General features: G+C 40.1%; 1 protein-coding gene across 5 annotated transcripts in view; it reads left to right on the top strand.

The window, feature by feature from the left end:
- The window catches only part of emb (exportin-1 emb), a 376,112-nt gene that overhangs the window by 234,227 nt on the left and 121,809 nt on the right, over positions 1-20,076 (top strand). For all 5 annotated transcript variants that reach the window (XM_067153967.2, XM_067153969.2, XM_067153968.2 and 2 more), the window contains one exon: positions 11,562-11,725. In XM_067153967.2, coding sequence (XP_067010068.2) covers positions 11,562-11,725 — 164 coding nt within the window. The remainder of the gene's footprint in view (positions 1-11,561; positions 11,726-20,076) is intronic.

The raw sequence follows: 20,076 nt of genomic DNA, 5'->3' as shown, positions 1-20,076 counted from the left end.
TATTGAGATATTGATCGACACAAGTATAGTAAATGCCATATATATTTCAAATCAACTTGGGAGTAAGAGTATATCTGTTACCCAGTTCAAAGAGGACATTGTTGAACAGTATCAAAGATCTTCACATTCCCCAACAAGTACCAGAAAATGGGTATTACCCCACCGACTGGATGATGTAGGCTGGCAGGGAAGACAAAAATGCAGTGTTATGAAGAGATCCATCGGGAATCAGGAAGGCAATATGCCATGAAGAAGACTCTGCAGTCTAAGTTCAAATGATCAGCCTGTGAAAATTTCTTCTGTTTGGACTGTTTCTTCAAAGTGCACAAATTTGTAGTGTGATTGTGAAACACAGTTTGAATTATATTTCTTCAGAAAGTCTCATTTGTTATACTTTCAATTCATATACAATAAGTGTACCAATTTGTGGTGTGATTGCGAATGACACAAAGTTACAAATATTTTTTCTAGAAAGTTCATGTAATTTTTATGCCCTATATTTTCAATTCGTCTATAGACCCTGATATGAGACAATGAACAATGAGTACACTGTACAGTACAATCTTTTGTTATTTGTACACATGACACGATCTGAAAACAATAAAAATGTCATCATAATTTATTTATTGTGGTCGATATATTACAGTGACGTCCAGGCTACGTTGTGCCACATCGGACTCGTAAATGAACAGGCCAAGAGTAGATTCATGACGTACTGGCCACCTACTTTCATTTAACATACGTTTACATGTCAAGTGTGATGACAGTATGGTACCACGCGGCCTGAGACTTGGAGAGTGCGCGAGTCCACAGCGGACTCACGCAGCCCGACTGGCATTAAGCTCTGTGAGTCAGCGTTGGTCTCACGTGGCACTCAAGGTGTTAATTGTTGTCCACACTTGCGGTCAGAGGGACCTGAAAGTGTAATCATCGAAGAACAACCGAACAGTCGTCCTGCATGTTCAATTGCAGCAATGTAGCACCACTCCTGGGTGTTGCAATTTCCATTTTCTTCAGTGTATTAGATTAGGAAATAAGGTCTTAAAGGAAGTAGATGAATATTGTTACTGGGTAGGAAAATAACTAATGATGGCTGAAGTAAGGACATCAAATGCAGACTAGCACAAGCAAAGAAGGCCTTTTTCAAGAAAAGAAATTTGCTCACTTCGAACATTGATATAGGAATTAGAAAGAGGTTTTTTGAAGAATTTTGCCTGGATATAAGTGAAACATGGACGATAACTAGCTCAGAAAGAAAAGGAATAGAAGCTTTTGAAATGTGACGTTAGAGACGAATGCTGAAGATGAGACGGATAGATCGAATCACGAATGAAGAGATGCTAAATCGAATCGGTGAGAGATCTGTTTGGCTAAATTTGACCAGAAGAAGAGATAGAATGATATGACACATCTTAAAGACTCCAAGGACTTGTGCAGTTGTGTTTTTAGGGCAGTACAGGCAGTAAGAACGGAACGGGTAGACCAAGATGTGAATAAGGCAAGCAGATTAGAGCAGATGTAGGATGCAGCAGTTATGTAGAAATGAAAAGTTTATCACAGGATAGGGTGGCATGGAGAGGTGGATTAAACCAGTCTGTGGACTATTGATTGGAACATGTACAGATAAAGGGTTTCCACCTTGTCAATACTATTTATTGTAAGGATTAGCTTACAGTACCGGTTTTGGCCCTAAATGGCCATCATCAGCTGAACATAAATACCTTTACATATATGTCAAGCGTTAAATGATATTGCCCTTTCAAAAGGGAGATGCCGTGAGGAGGCACCATATCTGAGTGTGTCCAAATTGGGCATATTAAGTGTGAATTAATTATATGTTACGATTTTGGCTTTCAGGTACTTGAGTATCAAGCTATCTTCTTTAGGACTAGAATTTGTCTGTGAAATCTAACCTAGGCTTAAATCTAAGTTACAAATACAATGAACACATTAAAATACACAGTACATATTAAAATTAATTAAAATAATAAGTATAAAACACTTCATAGATTTGAATGTGTGTGTCTTTCGTGTGTCTTCATTCCCGTTTTAGAGTCCAAGGTTAATTCAGTACTTCCGATCGTAGCCGATGTTGTGGTTCTCTTAGGAATTCTTATTATTTACTTGAATGATCTCTTCACATATATGTGTGATGATGAATAGCTTTGATTATTAAATTCTAATGTGTAGACAGAGGTAAGTATGTGCAGTTTGGAAGCAGATGATCTTGGTCATTTGTGTGTTTTTCTAGATGTTAAGTTGTTCCTTCCTCATCTATATATGTGTGCTAATGTTAATGTTATAATTATCTGTGAAAGTTGAAATAAAGTGTAAGTAAGGAGTTATAAGCTGAAGGAATGTGTGTGTGTCTCTCTCTCTCTCTGTCTCTGTGTGCGCGTGCGCGCTGGTGTGAACGTTTACTTACTGTTGTCGTGGCTGGGTTGCGTTCGGTCTGAGAGCTTGGCGTGTACTACTTAGCGTTTGTCTTGAGTTTGTGGCCGCTGCTGCGAGGCGAGTGAACAGAGGGGTAGGGAGAGTTGCTGTTGTGGGGGTAGGTGTGGAGCTAGGCGTGTTGTTTGACGGTTGTATGGCGCATGTTATGTTCTGTTTGTTCATTATTTTAAGGTAGTCATTTTTTAGGGCGGGGATGGCTTTATTGAATATAATATTAGTTTTTTCTGTAATTTCATTTATATTGGGATTGGCGTATTGATCTAAAGGTATGTAAAACTCTTCTGTTATATTGAGTAAGGAGCCCTTAGGATTTACGTTCAATATTTTCATGTCATTTGCAATATTCGTAAAGCTGTGTTTGTATTCTTCGATGTGCTGGCCTATTACAGTAAAATGATTGTTTTACAGCATTTAAGTGCTCATTGTATCCGATTGTTAAGTTTCTACCGGTGCGTCCAATATAGCTGGTTTCACAGTTGTGGGTAATTGCGTTGACCATTTCTTTCTTGTATCCATTATTTTTAGCTATTTCATGCATTAGTTGTATTTCCTCTTTTAAGTCTTCTTTTGTTAACGGTATATTAATGGCTCTATAAATCATGCTGTAATAAGCTCCTTTTTTTACGAGTATTGGGATGGACGGAATCTACTTTAACCGTGTTCGAAGTATGTGTAGGTTTTTGGTATATTTTATAGGATAAGTGGTTTTCGTGTCTAGTTACTGTTATGTCCAGATAGTTTAAGGTGTGGTTGTTTTCAGTTTCTTTAGTAAATTTTATGCAGGGGTCCATTATGTTAAGTTTGTCCAACATGATGTTTTCGTCAAGCGAATCAACAAAATCAAACCACAACCCAAAACCAGATTGACAAAAACAGACCAACCTAAGGAGGATTACGTAGTATTTACTTTCAACAACGCCCACATATATCCCATAACTAATATGTCCAAGAAACCTAACTTAAAAATAGCATTCAAAACCACGCACAATAGCACTAACATCTTACACAATACCAAGACAATTAATAATAACAAGTACAATCAATCAGGAGTATACCGCATCAAATGTAACAACTTAAAATAATCAACAAACAGAACATAACGCGCACCATAGAACCGTCGAACAACACGCCCAGCTCCACTCCTACCCCCACAACAGCAACTCTCCCTACCTCTCTGTTCACTCCCCTCGCAGCAGCGGACACAAACTCAAGACAAACGCAAAGTAGTACACGCCAAGCTCTCAGATCGAACGCAACCCAGCCACGACAACAGTAAGTACACGTTCACACCAGCGCACACACACGCAGAGCATTCCTTCAGCTTATAACTCCTTACTTACACTTTATTTCAACTTTCACAGATAATTAGAACATCAGGACACAGATATAGATGAGGAAGGAGCCATCATAACAACTTAACATCTAGAAAAACACACAAATGACCAAGATCATCTGCTTCCAAACGTAAGGAATAATACTCCACTCACAGCTGCACATACTTAACCTCTGTCTACACATCGGAATTTGATAATCAAAGCTATTCATCATCACACATATACGTGAAGAGATCATTCAAGTAAATAATAAGAATTCCTAAGAGAACCACAACGTCATCTACGATCGGAAGTACTGAATTATTTACAACCTTGGACTCTAAAACGGGAATGAAAATACACGAAAGAGACACACATTCAAATCTATGAAGTGTTTTATACTTATTATTTTAATTAATTTTAATATGTACTGTGTATTTTAATGTGTTCATTGTATTTGTAACTTAGATTTAAGCTTAGGTTAGATTTCACATACAAATTCTAGTCCTAAAGAAGATGGCTTGATACTCAAGTACCTGAAAGCTAAAATCATAACATATAATTAATTCACACTTAATATGCCCAATTTGGACACACTCAGATTTGGTGCTTCCTCACGGCATCTCCCTTTAGAAAGGGCAATATCATTTAATGCTTGACATATATGTAAAGGTATTTATGTTCAGCTGATGATGGCCATTTAGGGCCAAACCGGTACTGTAAGCTAATCCTTACAATAAATAGTATTGACAAGGTGGAAACCCTTTCTTATCTGTACATGTGTAATCTGTCAATACGGATATGAAACTCATAAATCAAGATACTGATTCGAACAACAACAACAACAACAACAACAACAGTATATCGCTTTAGTACGCGCTCCTGCGGAGGCGCCAGCAATAATTTTGTAACAGATTAGAGGCAGTACTGTGGCTTTCCTATTCTGTTACTTGCTGGCCAGTTACAGATATTCTTTAGTTATTTGAAGTCCTTTCATGTATAATTGGCTTAACGTCTCACCGATACAGATAGGTCTTATGGCGATGATTGGATACGAAATGCCCAGGAGTGGGAAGGAATTGGCTGTGGCCTTCATTAAGGTACAGCCCCAGCAATTGCCTGGTGTGAAAATGGGAAACCACGGAAAACCATCTTCAGGGCTGCTGACAGTGGAGCTCGAACCCAATATCTCCCGGATGCAAGCTCCGTGCCACTAACCTTACAGCCAATTCGCCCGGTAAAGTGCTTTGTATTAGTCTTCCTGGTGGTAATACATACAGCAGCGTAGTTCCTCGAAACAATTACGCACCATCTTCCCACTTTGCATCTCGTGTTTCACGTTGTGTTGCGGACTATGAACAAAATACCTGATATGATGTGTGTGGACATGAACTCATTTACGGGGAAACTGTTTATAGTTTGTAGAAACCCGTTGAGAAAATGTACCCAATAATAATAATATTATAAATGGAGATAATTTTAAAAAATCAAAAATTTCTACCGGTTCATGTGGATAAGATAGTGTGCATAGTACTCAAACATCAGGTTCTGAAAAGCCATCTCAAGTGCCATCACGTGTGTCTGCAAGTGCAACCTGTGGGCCAATGCAGCAACAGTTGATAGTATAATTTAAAAAAAGTGGGGGGGGATATACAGAAAAAGGCAGTGGACAAGCCACTTGCACTTAATTACGCATATTTTCAGCCTTTCTTTATGACGGAAGACAAATATTTTTGGGCCTTTTATATTTACTGAGGAACTTGGCTAGGTGGTTTGGGTTATGTAGCAATTAGCTTGTATTCGGCAGATGGTGGGTTCGAACCCCAATGTCAGCATCTGTGACTATGGTTTTAGGTGGTTTCCCTTTTTCACACCAAGCAAATGCTGGGGTTGCTTCTCAGTTAAGGCTAAGGTCGCTTCATTCTTAGTCCTGACCTGTCCTATACCATTGTCACTATGAGATCAGTCTGCGTCGGGTGACGTAAACGAACAAATAGGATACAGGAAGTACTAAATTAAACTCTGCTTACATGCCTGATATGACTATTTCTTCATCAGTCATTCCAGCAGTATATGGACGAGTGTATGCCATTCGTTGGTCAACATATTTTATGATGTCGGGTCCCACTGTTCGTTTAACTGCAGATCCTTGATCATGTATGAATACAGTACACAGAACTACCTAGCAGTGATGACGCTTTTTATAAATGGTTTTGAAGTATCAGTTCTTGGAGTGTAAATGGGTCTTTGCAAACATTTTATGGGAATAGTTAAGAATGTGAACAAGGCTCCATGGCTCAGGCGGCAGCGTGTCGGCCTCTCACTGCTGGGTTCCGTGGTTCAAATCCCGGTCACTCCATGTGAGATTTGTGCTGGAAAAAGCGGAGGCGGGACAGGTTTTTTTTTTTTCTGGGTACTCTGGTTTTCCCTGTCATTTTTCATTCCAGCAACACTCTGTCGTGACCTACCTGTCCAGTGAGATGATCTCGTAGGTTGGTCACCAGGCACTTGGATGTTGAAGTATTACCTGACCTGCCGAGCGGATTGTAGGGAGGTAATTTGTAGGTATGACTCGTCCCGCAACTCACGAAATAAAAGATGATGTTATTTCCCTGTCCTTTATTACTGAGGACAACTAAAACTACTATGTACAGTATATTTACAAGTCTGAAAGTGATGATCTATAGAGAGAGCGAGCTTGTTCCACGCGCCTACTGTTCTACTACGCGTCTCTCTGAATCTTGCCCTACGGCACTTGGGCTATGCCCGAAAAGAATCTCGTTCTGACAAGTACGAACTACTGGCTGGAAGAAGGCCATCTTGGCCAGGGGTTATATCTCCGCTCCTGAACTCAAAGTTCTATCCCTACCTCCTACCAAGGGGTTGGGTCTTACGGGCATTACCAAACTGATCACCTTGTCACTAGCGCCTTCAAGTGGCTATTCTCAATAGTTGTCACAGTAAGTGCTGCCACCTAGGCACTACTGTCTTCTGTCTCACTTTGTCCTCATCCTTCCTTGTTTTCCTAGAGTGCATCTGTACTGGCCCTGACTGGCCGTGTACTCGGCTTTGTTCCTTTGTCGGGTACCAGGCGGTCCGCCTGGCGCGCATACCAGCTTTGTTTGTTGACACACAGTAAATATCTTATTGTAGTCAACAGCTTTTGTAAGCTAGCGCGTTTCACAAACTGCTCTCCAATACTTAACTGAAAGCTTCCTTCTGCTTTCCAATTATTAAATCTAACTATAATTATTATACTTATTATACAATTACTCAAGTACTACAAGGTGTCTCCTGTCGTTGATCATTATTCTAACACTAATTAATCTCCTCTGACACCTTGAGTTCAAGACTCGGCAGCGAACCCGGCTGACTTCCACCTGGCAGTCCGCCGGTTCGAGACCGTGGGGAGGTCGGTACACGACAACTCTCCAATATGATTTCATCTGTCAGTCAATAATCATTGCCCCAGAGGAGTGCGATAGGCCTCGGTAGCCGGCACAATTTCTATCCTCGCCGCAGGATTGGGGGCTTCATTCATTCCACCCTGACCCGGGCAGTGACTGGAAAACAGGTTGTAGGTTTTTCAGTTAAGGTTGTGAGTGAAGAGCTGGTGACAGGGACAGTGGGAGAGAAGAACGAGAGATGGAGAGATAAAGTACTGGTATTTGCATACTTTTTAAGGTGAGGCTAGGGGCTGCAAGAGGCGGCAGGTATAGAGACTGTTCCTTCCAAAAGCTGACCTGCAACTTGTATTATGTTCCTTTTATATCCTAATACTCCAGTTAATACTGCAATATAACGGATACACAGGAACACGATGCTGGAAGGTAACCATTTGTTCCATCCCTAGGAATAACTTTGTGTAAACATGAGAGAAAGCTAACATCTTGGCGGAATGATGAAGTGAGACAGCTTGTAGACATAAAAAGAAAGCATACCAGAAATAGCTCCAGACAAGGACTGATGCACACAGGGAGTTGTACTTTGATGAAAGAAACAGAGCGAAACAAATACTTGTTGTATACAAAATGTTGTGGGAGGATTTTAGTCTTAACCTGGAAAGGCTATGTCAAGCAGGAGGGAAACCTTTTTGGACTGTAATAAAGAATATTGGGAAGGGAGGGAAAAAGGAAATGGATAGTGTCTTGGGTAATTCAGGAGAACTCATTATTGATCCCAGAGAATCATTGGATGTGTGGAAGGAATATTTTGAAAATATTCTCAGCGTAAAAGTAAATCATTCTGGTGATGTCGCAAACAACCGAGCTCATGGGGATGAGGAAAATTATGTTTGTGAAATTATGCTTGAGGAAGTGGCAAGGACGGTAAGTAAACTCCAGTGTCATAAAGCAGCAGGAATAGTTGAAATTGGGCCTGAAATGCAGGGATAAAATGGCTTCATAGTTATAAGATCAGCATTGTGTGTTAGTGAGGTACCTTCTGATTGGACAAAAGCAGTAATTGCACCTACCTACAAGCAAGGGAACAGAAAGGATTGCAATGTCTATTGAGGTATCTTGTTGATCAGTATACGAGGTAAAGTATTCACTGGCATCATGGAAGGGATCTGTGGTGAGAGTAAGTTGGATGAAAACGAGTGTGCTTTCAGACCACAGGATCAGATTTTCAGTATGCGCCAGGTAACTGAAAAATGCTACAAGAGGAATGGGAATGTTGCGTAGATCTAGAGAAGGAATATGACAGAGTAGCGAGAGAAAGATGTTTGCCATACTGGGGTAGTATGGGATTAAGGGTAGATTATTAAAATCAGTCAAAGGCATTTATGTTGGCAATTGGGCTGCATCAAGTATTGATGGTAGAATGAGTTCTTGGTTCAAGGTATTTACAGGGGTTAGACAAGGCTGTAATCTTTTACCTTTGTTGTTCATAGCTTACATGGACCATGTGCTGAAAAGTATGAAGTAGCAGGAAGGGATTCAGTTAGGTGTAAGTATAGTAAGCAGTCTGACCTATGCTGACGACTTGGTCTTGATGTCAGATTGTGCTGAAAGCCTGCAGTCTAATATTTTGGAACTCAAAAATAGGTGCAATGGTATGTTATGAAAATTAGCCTTTTGAAGACTAAACTGATGTGTGTAGTTAAGAAATCCAAGAGAATTGCTTGTCAGATTGGGGATACAAAGCTGGAACAGGTAGATGATTTCAAGTATTTAGGCTGTTTGTTCTCTCAAGATGGTAATATAGTAAGAAAGATTGAATCAAGGTGTAGTAAAGCTAATGCAGTGAGCTTGCATTTGTGATCAACAGTGTTCTGTAAGAAGGAAGTCAGCTCCCAGACGAAACTATCTTTACATAAGTCTGTTTTCAGACCTACTTTACTTTATGGGAGCAAAAGCTGGGTGGACTCAGGATATCTTATTCATAAGTTAGAAGTAACAGACATGAAAGTAGCGAGAATGATCACGGGTACAAATAGTTGGGAGCAGTGGCAGAACAGATGTAAGGCTTTCCAGCGTTTCAGGGTGTTCGGAACAAGGAGAGAAAGGCTAAGTTAGGAATTAACTCGATGGATGAAGCTGTACACACAAACCAGCTTTGGTGATGTAGTCATATGAGGCGAATGGAGGGGGATAAGTTACCCAGAAGAATAATGGGCTCTGTTATGGAGGGTAAGAGAAGTAGAGGGAGATTGAGATGACCATAGTTAGACTAAGTTTCTAACGATTTGAGTTAAGAGTTACAGAATTAAACAAGGCCACACATCTACAAAAAAGCAGAGGATAGTGGTGGCGTTTGGTAAATTCACAGAGGCTTGCAGACTGAGCGCTGAAAGGCATAACAGTCTGTAAATAAGATGTAGGTTTCGATATTTCTTGGGATGTGAATTTGCCAGGTGACTGTCGATGCTTTTGATAAACTGTCCACTTTAACTGCATTTTGCCAGTTTTTCAGTTATGTCATCTGGACTTGATATCATTGAAATGGTGCTTGCCAATTGGGTGTGCTGTGTTTGTTGTTAATATCTAGACTTTGGAAATGTCTGGTACGAATATTTATCCCTCGGGCTGAAATTCTTGTGGCCATGCTGACACTGCACTTCATCCCACATTTTATTTTGATGGTGCATGTCCACCATCCATTTTAAATTATGTGATGATTTAATCAAATTTGTCAGTGAGATGACAGTCAAACCTTGATAAAACGCTCCTGTTTATTATGCTATCCTGGGTAATATGCACTTTTTGCCTAGTCCCTAGACATTTCCTGTAGAGAGGCAGTATAATATACCCTGTTATATTGTGCTTTGGTCCTATTTGAGACATTTTTTTCTTTTTTATCCAGGGAATATTTTTGGCTGATTTTTGATCAATTCAGAAGTAATGGAAAATATTACTCCCTCATCGCAAGTATGCAAGAAAACTAAACTTAACCAAGCAGCATTCTATTGGAATCTTACACTGGAGGAGTATTTAATGACATAATATGCGTTTATGATAATGTCGCAAACATACATCACTTCTTAAATACACTTAATTATTTACGCCCGTAAATCAGATTCACGATGGAACCTTGCATTCAACTTAATCTCACCATGGGTAGCCTGTGGCCTAAGTGACATCTGTGTTGAATATGTCATTCATCCAACCCCCAATTAAGATGGTTCATATTCTCCTCTCAACATGGTGATGATTCTATAGTGAACACCTAGTAATTCCTGTGAGTTATTGTCATCCTAATATGTATAATATAGCATTATTTTCATGAAAAATGGCACATCCATCAGTATGCAATCTTATTATGTATCCCATAAGTAACTTATCAGTTTTTGGGTCGCAAAACACATTTGGACACGTTTTGGCCTGGAGTGAGGTTTTATTTTACCGCTAGTAATGTACATAGCACTTGGTCACTGAAAATTTACAGTTTGCTGCCATGTTCCCCTGAATCTCTGCGTAATTGAAAATCATCTGTTTATACGATGCAGTATTACTTCCATACTTATTTATTGTGGATTTAATAACAAAGCAAACAGATTACAGAACTCATGTGAAGCACTCGCATAGAATATATGATGATCATAATTGACTGCACTGTGTTACTGTGTCATGTGAATGCTGACTCACACACTGAACTAGCAGAGTGCTGCTGGTTCGAAATACCAAATTTCAAAACAGAAAGGCTGTTTCATACCGCCTGCATTTAGCAACACAAGTGGAATTTCACAACAAATGCTGGAGAAAACAGGTGCTTCAGATATACAAAAATAATCGTGTGTAAATTACATGATGATGAGAATTAAGCAAGTAAATAGGATAAGTTTTGATGACTTTTTTCCAGATTCAAGGAGAAATATTCAAACAGACGGAATTGTACCTTTTTCTTAGTTCCGTTTGGGCCTGCTATGGACCACGTGGTTCTTATCTCTAGCAGCTTTCTTCTTTGACCACTACTCCTTCATTCTTGCACTGTGAATGTCTTTTCGCTCCTGAGTCCATTTCACACCTCCTCCCGGACGTACTGTTTTTTCTGTTAGTGACTGGAGAGAGTTTGACGTTCTGATCAACGTTCTGTACCTATTCCTGTCATAAATTTCACTGGGAGCAATGTCCAATTCTTGAAGGTCTTTTCTGACGAGTCTTGCCCACTTGGCATTAGTCGCTTTCCCTCTAGAGATGGTGTGGAAGATTCTGGAGGTGAGCCTCTGATTGTGGAATTGTACCTTTATTTATAAGTTATAACTTTGAAATATAACAGCTAAATTGTTAGTCAATGATAACTTTATTAGAACTTCATTTTTTTTAAACTGTAAAGTTTATTTTGTTTTTCCAGAAACTCATGATGGTGTGCAGGACATGGCTTGTGATACATTTATCAAGATTGCTATCAAATGCCGGCGTCACTTTGTGACTGTGCAGATGGGTGAAGTGATGCCGTTTATTGAGGAGATCCTCTCTACCATCAGCACAATTATTTGTGATCTGCAAACGCAGCAGGTATAATTCTTCTGTTCTTGTAGAGTAATTCCATATATTTTTTAAATTCTGTAGTTATCTGTCTGAATGTGCGATAATATAACGAGCAAATTCATCAATTCTCTTTGCAATGTTACATTAGGTTCATTCATGCTGTTAGTTGACCTCGTGTCAGGCTGACATTATTTGAACCTCCTGCTTAGCCCTCCTAGGAAAATAAAATCCTTACTTGTTTTATAGGTTTATTTCTTATTTTCCCAACTTTCCTTCATTTGACTTGGAGAAGGAGATCGATTTCTTCTGGTACGTTGTTTTCATGGCAGACATGTAACCTATTAATTTTAGAGTGAGAATTAGAAGTTTGAGATTTTGATGTATGCACATTCACTTACAAAAAATTAATTACGCACCAAGGAGGAATTGTCAGTTTGCTGAAAATTCTGGCACACAGTTACGTCTCAGCCAGACCGTGAATTGATAGGCGTATTAACGTGATTATTTGAACCGTCTTGCTACCAGAGTCCATGAAGTTGCTCTCATCTTTGGCCTCTAAAAGGACTCGCACGGGTTACTAAAATGTAGTGGATTGTTCCTGATTGCGTAAATCTCGTAGACCATTCAGCATGCATCTACGATGTTATCGAAGAGAATGTACCCAGTTAACAAAGTTTGAGAAGGGGGGACACATTATTGGAATGTGTGAGTCGGGATGGTCATATTGACAAATCCTCTGTCGCATATACTGTTATGAACAGACTGTTATTTAGGATGTGTTTGGATCTGTGGATGTGTGGGGGGGGGCATGCACACACGAAGACTGGTCTCAGGATTCCCTCGACTGACTATCAGGAGAGGTGATAGATCCTCCTAGAAGCACGTTTAGATCTAAATGTTTTGTAGCCCACCATCCAGAGACAGGCAACCTGGATTCCTACAGGCTGGAACTTGGTTGTCGTTAGTAACACACCCGCGTCTCTCTTTGTGCTCTGACGATGGCTGCATTGGTATCTGGAAATCTTGTGGTGTGTGCCTCGATCCTGCGTTTGCTGTGGCGCAACACACTGCCCGTACTACTGGCATGATTGTCTTGGGAACCATTGCATATGGCAATAACACCTGGTAGTGGTACCAGGATCAATAATGGCACTGTTTAGTGCAGGACATCCTTCAGCCATATGTTGCCATTCATGACAGAGATTCCGAATGGTCTAACCGGAAGGATAATTTTCAGTGGCACACAGTAAGGGTGTTGCAGGAATGCCTCTGCAATATTGTCACTGCTCTGGCCTGCCCGATCCCCAGTCTGATGATGAGAATGGCACTGCACCGTTACAGTCGGCAGAGGTAAATAAACTCCTGCACACGATGCTGAACTACCAGCGTTGTTTAGCAGTTAGTGGAGAATGGGCCATAATCCCAATCTTACTATTCTGCAGGGTTGTCAGCCAACAGTGTATTAAGTCAGTCGGTATTCCGGTACCAAACCCACAGCACAGACCAATAATGTATGTAGTTTGTGTTGCAGTAAGGCCCAAGAATGTTCCTTCTTGCAGGTGATGTAATTTCAAGAAAACTGGCTGGCCAAGTTTACAGATGTTGGATTTTGAACCTCTAATGGAGAGCCTACACCTGAACCTTATGATACATTTCCTGCAGCTATGTACAAGCGCTTCAGAATATCTGTATTTCACAGTGGTCAGACTCGGACTTAGTTCATGGAATATAAAACTTTATTTGAAGGAAACCCCCTTCGGCGAAGAAACAGTTGAAGCTGATAACCATCTTTCATCCTCTCCTGAGTCGCAGAAAGTGGACAGTAGATGATCTAAGCCTGACAAGAGACAGTTACAAAGAATGGAGACTACTGAAGTTCCTTAATAACAATCCTACGAAGACCACTGGATACACGAACATTTAAACAAACCAGATTGATTGGAAGGGCAACCCATAAAGTCTGAATGCCCTAAATATGAACAGAGTGCATGGAAGAAGGGAACAGTCTCACTTCACCCTTCAACATGATAGAATTGGATAAAGCTAATAAAGAATATAAAGATGACAAGTCAACAGGCATGGATGAAATTTTGTCAGAGCCGATTAAGCATTATGACCAAAAACCAAGAATGGGTGCTTTTCAGTAACTCTTACGAGCAGAAGTCAGATACCAAATGTATGGAAGAAGAGCAGAGTAATTGCCTTACTGAAACGTGGCAATGAAGGGAACAGCTCAAAGAATTTCAAATCCATAGTGCTTCTGTGTCACCTTGACAAATTCTGGAAAGAATCGTTCTAAATTGCGTTTTACCTGTGACTGACCCATTACTTAACAGCAAGCCGGATTCCCTTGTGGTAAAAGCTGCACTAGTAAGCTTCTGAATCTCTCGCAGTTTATAGAGGACAGATTTTAATCCTGCAAGGTCGGAGGTGAAGTCTTTGTGGTTTTATCAGCAGTGTATTATACAGTCAGCCGTCGGCTGTAGATTTCTTAGGGGAGCGCAGCAAAAAATGGTTACCTACGGCAGTGTATTGGCTTCAGTACTTCATTCAATATATGAAAGGTCAGTGAAAAAGAAACAGATGTCAGTTTCCTTCAGGACTCAGAAAAACAAAATTTTTATTTTTGAAACGAAGTTCAGAATGTGCTAAACTGAATCGAGCTTGGTCCAATGCCCATTATATCACCACTAACTTGATTATGACAAAAGTTGACCTTAATTTTTTTTCTTTCCTTACCCTCACATTATACAAATGACCAGCTAATAAGTCCAATTGCCATAAGTTTCTTATAAGTTGATGATCTTGTATTGGCCTCACAAAACACTAGTTTTGAAACTGGAAATAATTCTTATTATTGCCCTCAAAGGCTTATCTAGCTATTAATCTGCAATGACACAGGTTTGTGCCTTTCTTCTGAAAAACAAACGACCATGTCAAAAACTGAAAGTCGTTTGGTCAGGTATTAAGTTACAGTTCTGTGTCGCTCCAGAATATCTGGGACTAACACTTGATGGAGCTCTCACTGTCAAGAAGCACTGTATGGACTGTAAACAGAAAGTCTCCAGCTGGAATAACCTATTGCACGAACTGGCTGTGTCGAGTGTGGTAGTTTACCAAAAACTATCCGCATATCAGCAATGGCCCTTTGTTAATGCATTGCGAAGTATGTATGCATGTCCCGTTTGGTACTCTCCTCATGCCGAATAGGTGGATTTGGCCCTCAGTGAGACCTGTCTGTTAAAAATCTACTCCAGTTGATAAGCTCTATCATACATACATACATACATACATACATATCTTTATTGCCCACCCTAGTATACACCATCAGCTTACACGTAATAAAGATAGACCGAAACAAAAGAAGTAGCCACTACATCTCTCTAACTACCTCTACATTTACTCAGTATCATCCCACACATGCGCGGATAGCCAGCACACATGCAGGATTCCACCGCACTACAAACTACCCTAATCACCTACTCCTACCCACCACCTAAAAAAATTTAGTAGACTGGTCGCTGCTCCTGCCCCGGTATGGAACACGCTCACCATCCCGATTTACGCAGCCACCAGCCTCGCCACCTAAGAAGGGACATATCTCACCGACACTTGCTGACACTGTGTTTCTTCCCTATCTTGCATCGCAAGCCACCTGTGGCTGAAACCCGACCCATCACGTGGCCTTCCGAAGTGTACGTCATGCCTACTCTGATCCATTGTCAGCGCGCTTCCTTCCTTCCTTCCTCTCTCTCTCTCTCTCTCTCTCTCTCTCCCTCTCTCTCTCTCTCTCTCTCTCTCTCTCTCTCTCTCTCTCTCTCTCTCTTTTAACGTACAGACATGCTTAAGCCCAACTTCCTTGGGATGGGTCAGGTCCCAACCCCTCCCTCATCCCTTGATATGTCACACTCTCCTCTTTCACGCTCTTCCTGCGAGCTACATCTCACATTAATGTAACAGTTTATCTTTTCTAACTCTCCATCACGTACTTTCACAATTTTCATTATACCAACCCTTTCTACTGTACTACACTACCCACTTCAACTCTTATATTTTTGTGTTCCATACACATTCATTTAAATCACCTCCTCAACACATATACTGCTAAACAAAACCCTTACTCTACCACACCACACTTACGCACATACAAACAGTTTACCATTCCAAGTCAATACGTTCAGTCTCCTCTTAAATTTACACTCCTCAGAGCCTACTCAACCTCCCATTTTCTCTAATACCCGCTGACTGCTGTTCCGTAACGAAAATTCAAAATGAAAGAGGGCATATTTCGTAATAAATGTGTAAATGTGTCCGATAACACTTGTTGACTAAAAAAATAAAGGTTGACTAAACGATCGCTTAATTTTAATGCAAAATACCGTATTTCACGGCATAATCGTCACACTTTTTATACCAAAATTTTCGAAAAAAATTGTAGGGTGCGACCATTATACGATGAATGTTTAATACCAGTATTTGTATTACTCAAAAAATGTATTTATAACTAAATTGTATTTGATACAAATTTAAGATGCACGTAATACTCGCGTTTATACATCAAAATAATTAAAATAGTCTAAAACAAAATTCATAATTTTTCGCAACAATTCGGCGAACATTTTTCCAACCTGAAAATAAAAATGAACGTATTAAGTTAATTTGTCATTAATTTGAGTATTAAAGTTAAAATATTACACGTGCAAAAAATTATCGCTTTGTTGTGAAATGCGGACTTACCGGTACGCAATTTATTCCAAATCTTCGGTGTCGCTATCGCAGGTTTCGCTATCTGATGCGCCGTCCTCGCCTCTGTTAATACCAGTATCAGATTCTTCGTCTCCCTGCCACACTGCGTCATCTTCAGAACCGTCTAGTGCATTCGAAATCCCAGTCCTTTTGAAGCTCTTGGAGACTAGTTCAGGTGGTATAAGATCCCAACTCTTCTTCACCCACGAGCATAACAAGTCCAAGGGTGGACGCCTGATATTTCCGGCGGGCGTCAATTGCTGATCGCCGCTCATCATCCACTCGTTGTAAAATCGACGTAAGTGGTCTTTAAAGGGTTTATTAACACATACGTCTTGTATCTGCAAAGCAGATGTTAGGCCACCAGGAATGACTATCTGTCGTGTCTTATTTGTAGTGAGAATTTGCTTCACTTCGTTCACGAGGTGACCTCGGAAACTATCTAAAACAAGCTGAGCTGGTTGTTTTAGTAGTGCACCAGGTCTTCTATTCCACACAGTTTTAACCCAGTCCAGCATGAGTTCTACGTCCATCCAACCCTTTGGTTGCACTCGTACATGAATTCCACGGGGAAACTGTATATTCTTAGGCATCGTTTTCCTCTTGAAAATGATGTAAGGCGGCAACTTTCTCCTGTCAGCTGTAATGGCTAGCATTGCTGTGCATCGCAACTTCTCACTACCGCTGGTTTTCATTAATACACTCCGTGATCCTTTTAGCGCAATAGTGCTGTTGCGAGGCATATAAAAAAAAAATTGGAGTCTGATCGGCATTACCGATTTGAGAAAGCAAGTACGAAGTTTCCTTGCGCAAACGTATGACAAATCGGTGAAAATTTACAATCTTGTCCGTGTAATCAGCAGGCAACTTTTGGCTTAGTGTTGTTCTCCTTCGCACTGACAGATTGTGTCGTCGCATGAACCCCTTAATCCACCCACGAGTCGCCTTAAACTGAGTTACCGGTATGTTGTGTTTGCGCGCTACCTCCTGTCCCTTAATTTGTAACATTTCATATGATACACTGCAGCCATTGTTACGTATTTCACTGACGTACCTAAACACTTCTTCGTCAATTATAGGAAACTTCCCTGTTTTAGGACCTCTAAACGCGCGTCTAGAAGGGTTTGTGCTTTTTAGCTTGTTTTTTACTTTCTGCCAGTCACGCACCAACTTTTCACTCACAGAAAATTTTCTTTCTGCAGCTCTCTTCCCGTGCTGTTCAGCGAAGGCAATTACGCTTAGCTTGAAGCCCGCAGAATAGTTTCTATATTTACCCATAATCGCTTATAAATGCTTCACACGTTAATGTTTTGCGATATAAATGACTTTCCGTAATTGTTCACTATTAAAACAAATTATTTCTGCAAACACCCAAAACACAAATTAAAAACTTAAATTCTCACGCACACATGTCTACAGTAATCATGTAAATCTGAAACAAATAAATGCATCTGTGATCTGTCCATTCCAGAGCAGCCAATACTGTTAGGCAGCAAGGAAGCATGCAACAATTTATCAGTTTAGCTCATTGGTTGCGACACACTACTGCGCTTGCGCAAAGCTCGCAAACCGGAGCTCTAGCTAGCGCGGTGTAGACCTACTGTATAGTTGACTGTATTCCAAGACGTCAGTAACAAACATTCATTTTTTTCAATTTCTTTTAAACATACGGTAATTAGGTTAATATTTCTTCCCAGTTATTGATGATTTTGCATTACATTACTGACGAGTTTATAAAATAAAACTTTAATAGCATTGGATAATAATTATCTTGACTGCTTGGATAAAAGTTTTCATCCCATGCCCGGACACTTATGACGTAGTAGTAAGATAAGAGTCTAGCGATGACAACTGAGACATCGTAAATAATTCGGCTGAATATGGAAATCTGCGTTATCGTCTTGGATTTCACTTCGTGCGCAATAACACAGGAGCCGGCCCCACGGTGTAGCGGTAGCGTGCTTGCCTCTTACACGGAGGCCTCGGGTTCAATTCACGGCCGGGTCAGGGAATTTTACCTGTATCTGAGGGCTGGTTCGAGGTCCATTCAACCTACCTAGCCGGTATTTCCTGGCGACGTTGCCGATAAGCGTTAACTTACAGCCTTACGTATTTCAAATGGGAACTCATAATATGAGGCGTCTAGTATCAAAACCGGCCAAGTCACAAAATTGACAAAAATTAGTTAAGGTTATCAATTTGAAGTAGAAATTTAGCACTATCAGGTGAAACAAGAATAGTCTTTAAAATCGTCCATGTCTTCATATTATAGAGCACTGAATTTTCGGTCGTGCAACAAAACCGGCCAAGTCAAGGAACGAGCTACAATCTTTATGATGCAGCATTATTGTCTGGAATCTTGTGTTGTTACATTAAGCAACAGTGTGATAATATCAGTAGGCAAAATCGTTCCTTGTAATGTATATTCTTTGAAGTCATAATATTTTGTTTTTTGTTCGTTTGCAACACTGATTTACGAATTCGCGGGCTTCTTACCGCCATTGGCGCCAAAGCAATCCTATTTCCGGTGTGCTCGTATTTTGTCATTATTGTGTGCTGTAACGTGGATATTGTTCCGAGTGGTGAACTGAAAGATTTACTTTCATACCTTGTGAAATTGTACAAAATTGCAACAAAAACGGCCAAGTCAAAATTTAAATTAACAAAAATGATGGGTTAATTATGAGTTAGATTTCTCAAAAGAGCGGAACTTAAATATTAAACCATTAAGGATATAATTGTGAAAAAAAATATTTTCTGACCATCATTGCTTTGTCTCTACAGGTTTTTCGTCCATATTGAAAAATATGCCTTGAGTGACTTGGCCGGTTTTGATACTAGACGCCTCATATGTAGGTGGTGAATAAATAGTACACTGTCTCGCGACCACGTTGTCAAACTAACGATAGTCTACCGGTAAGCCATGCGTCGTACATATACCGGTATTATTTATTTATACGTTGTGCAACATGTCGCAAACGTGACTGTGTTGCCAAATTGCCCATAAACCATACACGTATTTAAATTGCGCATTCATGTGCAACTAACGTTGCAGTTCCATTTACCTTTTAACCAGATTAGTGAACAAAATTTGGACGTGCGACGATTATGTAATTAAAGGTTTAAAGTCCGATTTTTGTATTGAAAATAAAGGATGCGACGATTACGCGGTGGCGACGATTATGCCGTGAAATATGTAATGCAATTAAGTAAGAATGGGATACACCTTAAGATATGGCAGAGTGCATAATTGATTTCAGAGGTTAGTTTACATTTTCTTGCGTCTGGTTAAATTACAGAAAGGCTATTATCGTGAACATTTATAGTGAGAAGATTATATAATTTCTTTACTGGTGCTTGAAGCGTGTTTTTGTCGTACGGATAGTACGGTTAAGTTAGGATAGGTGACGCTGTTTGAATAAGAAAACTGGAATGTTTGCCACAAAATGCGATCGATCATCTTCGGTACGGTACTTTTCTCACTGTGCATTTATGAGCTCTCTCATAGACATTCGAAGGCGATATTGGAGTTGATTTGTAATACCCGTCAACAGCTTTTCTCTAAAGAAAATTCTACACAAAATTGGATAACACGTTTTTGTAATAAATGCATAAATAACGTAGCCGATAGC

This window comes from Anabrus simplex, chromosome 9 (assembly GCF_040414725.1).
Source record: "Anabrus simplex isolate iqAnaSimp1 chromosome 9, ASM4041472v1, whole genome shotgun sequence".
NCBI lineage: Eukaryota > Metazoa > Arthropoda > Insecta > Orthoptera > Tettigoniidae > Anabrus > Anabrus simplex.
This window is presented reverse-complemented; position numbering and strand designations above follow the sequence as displayed.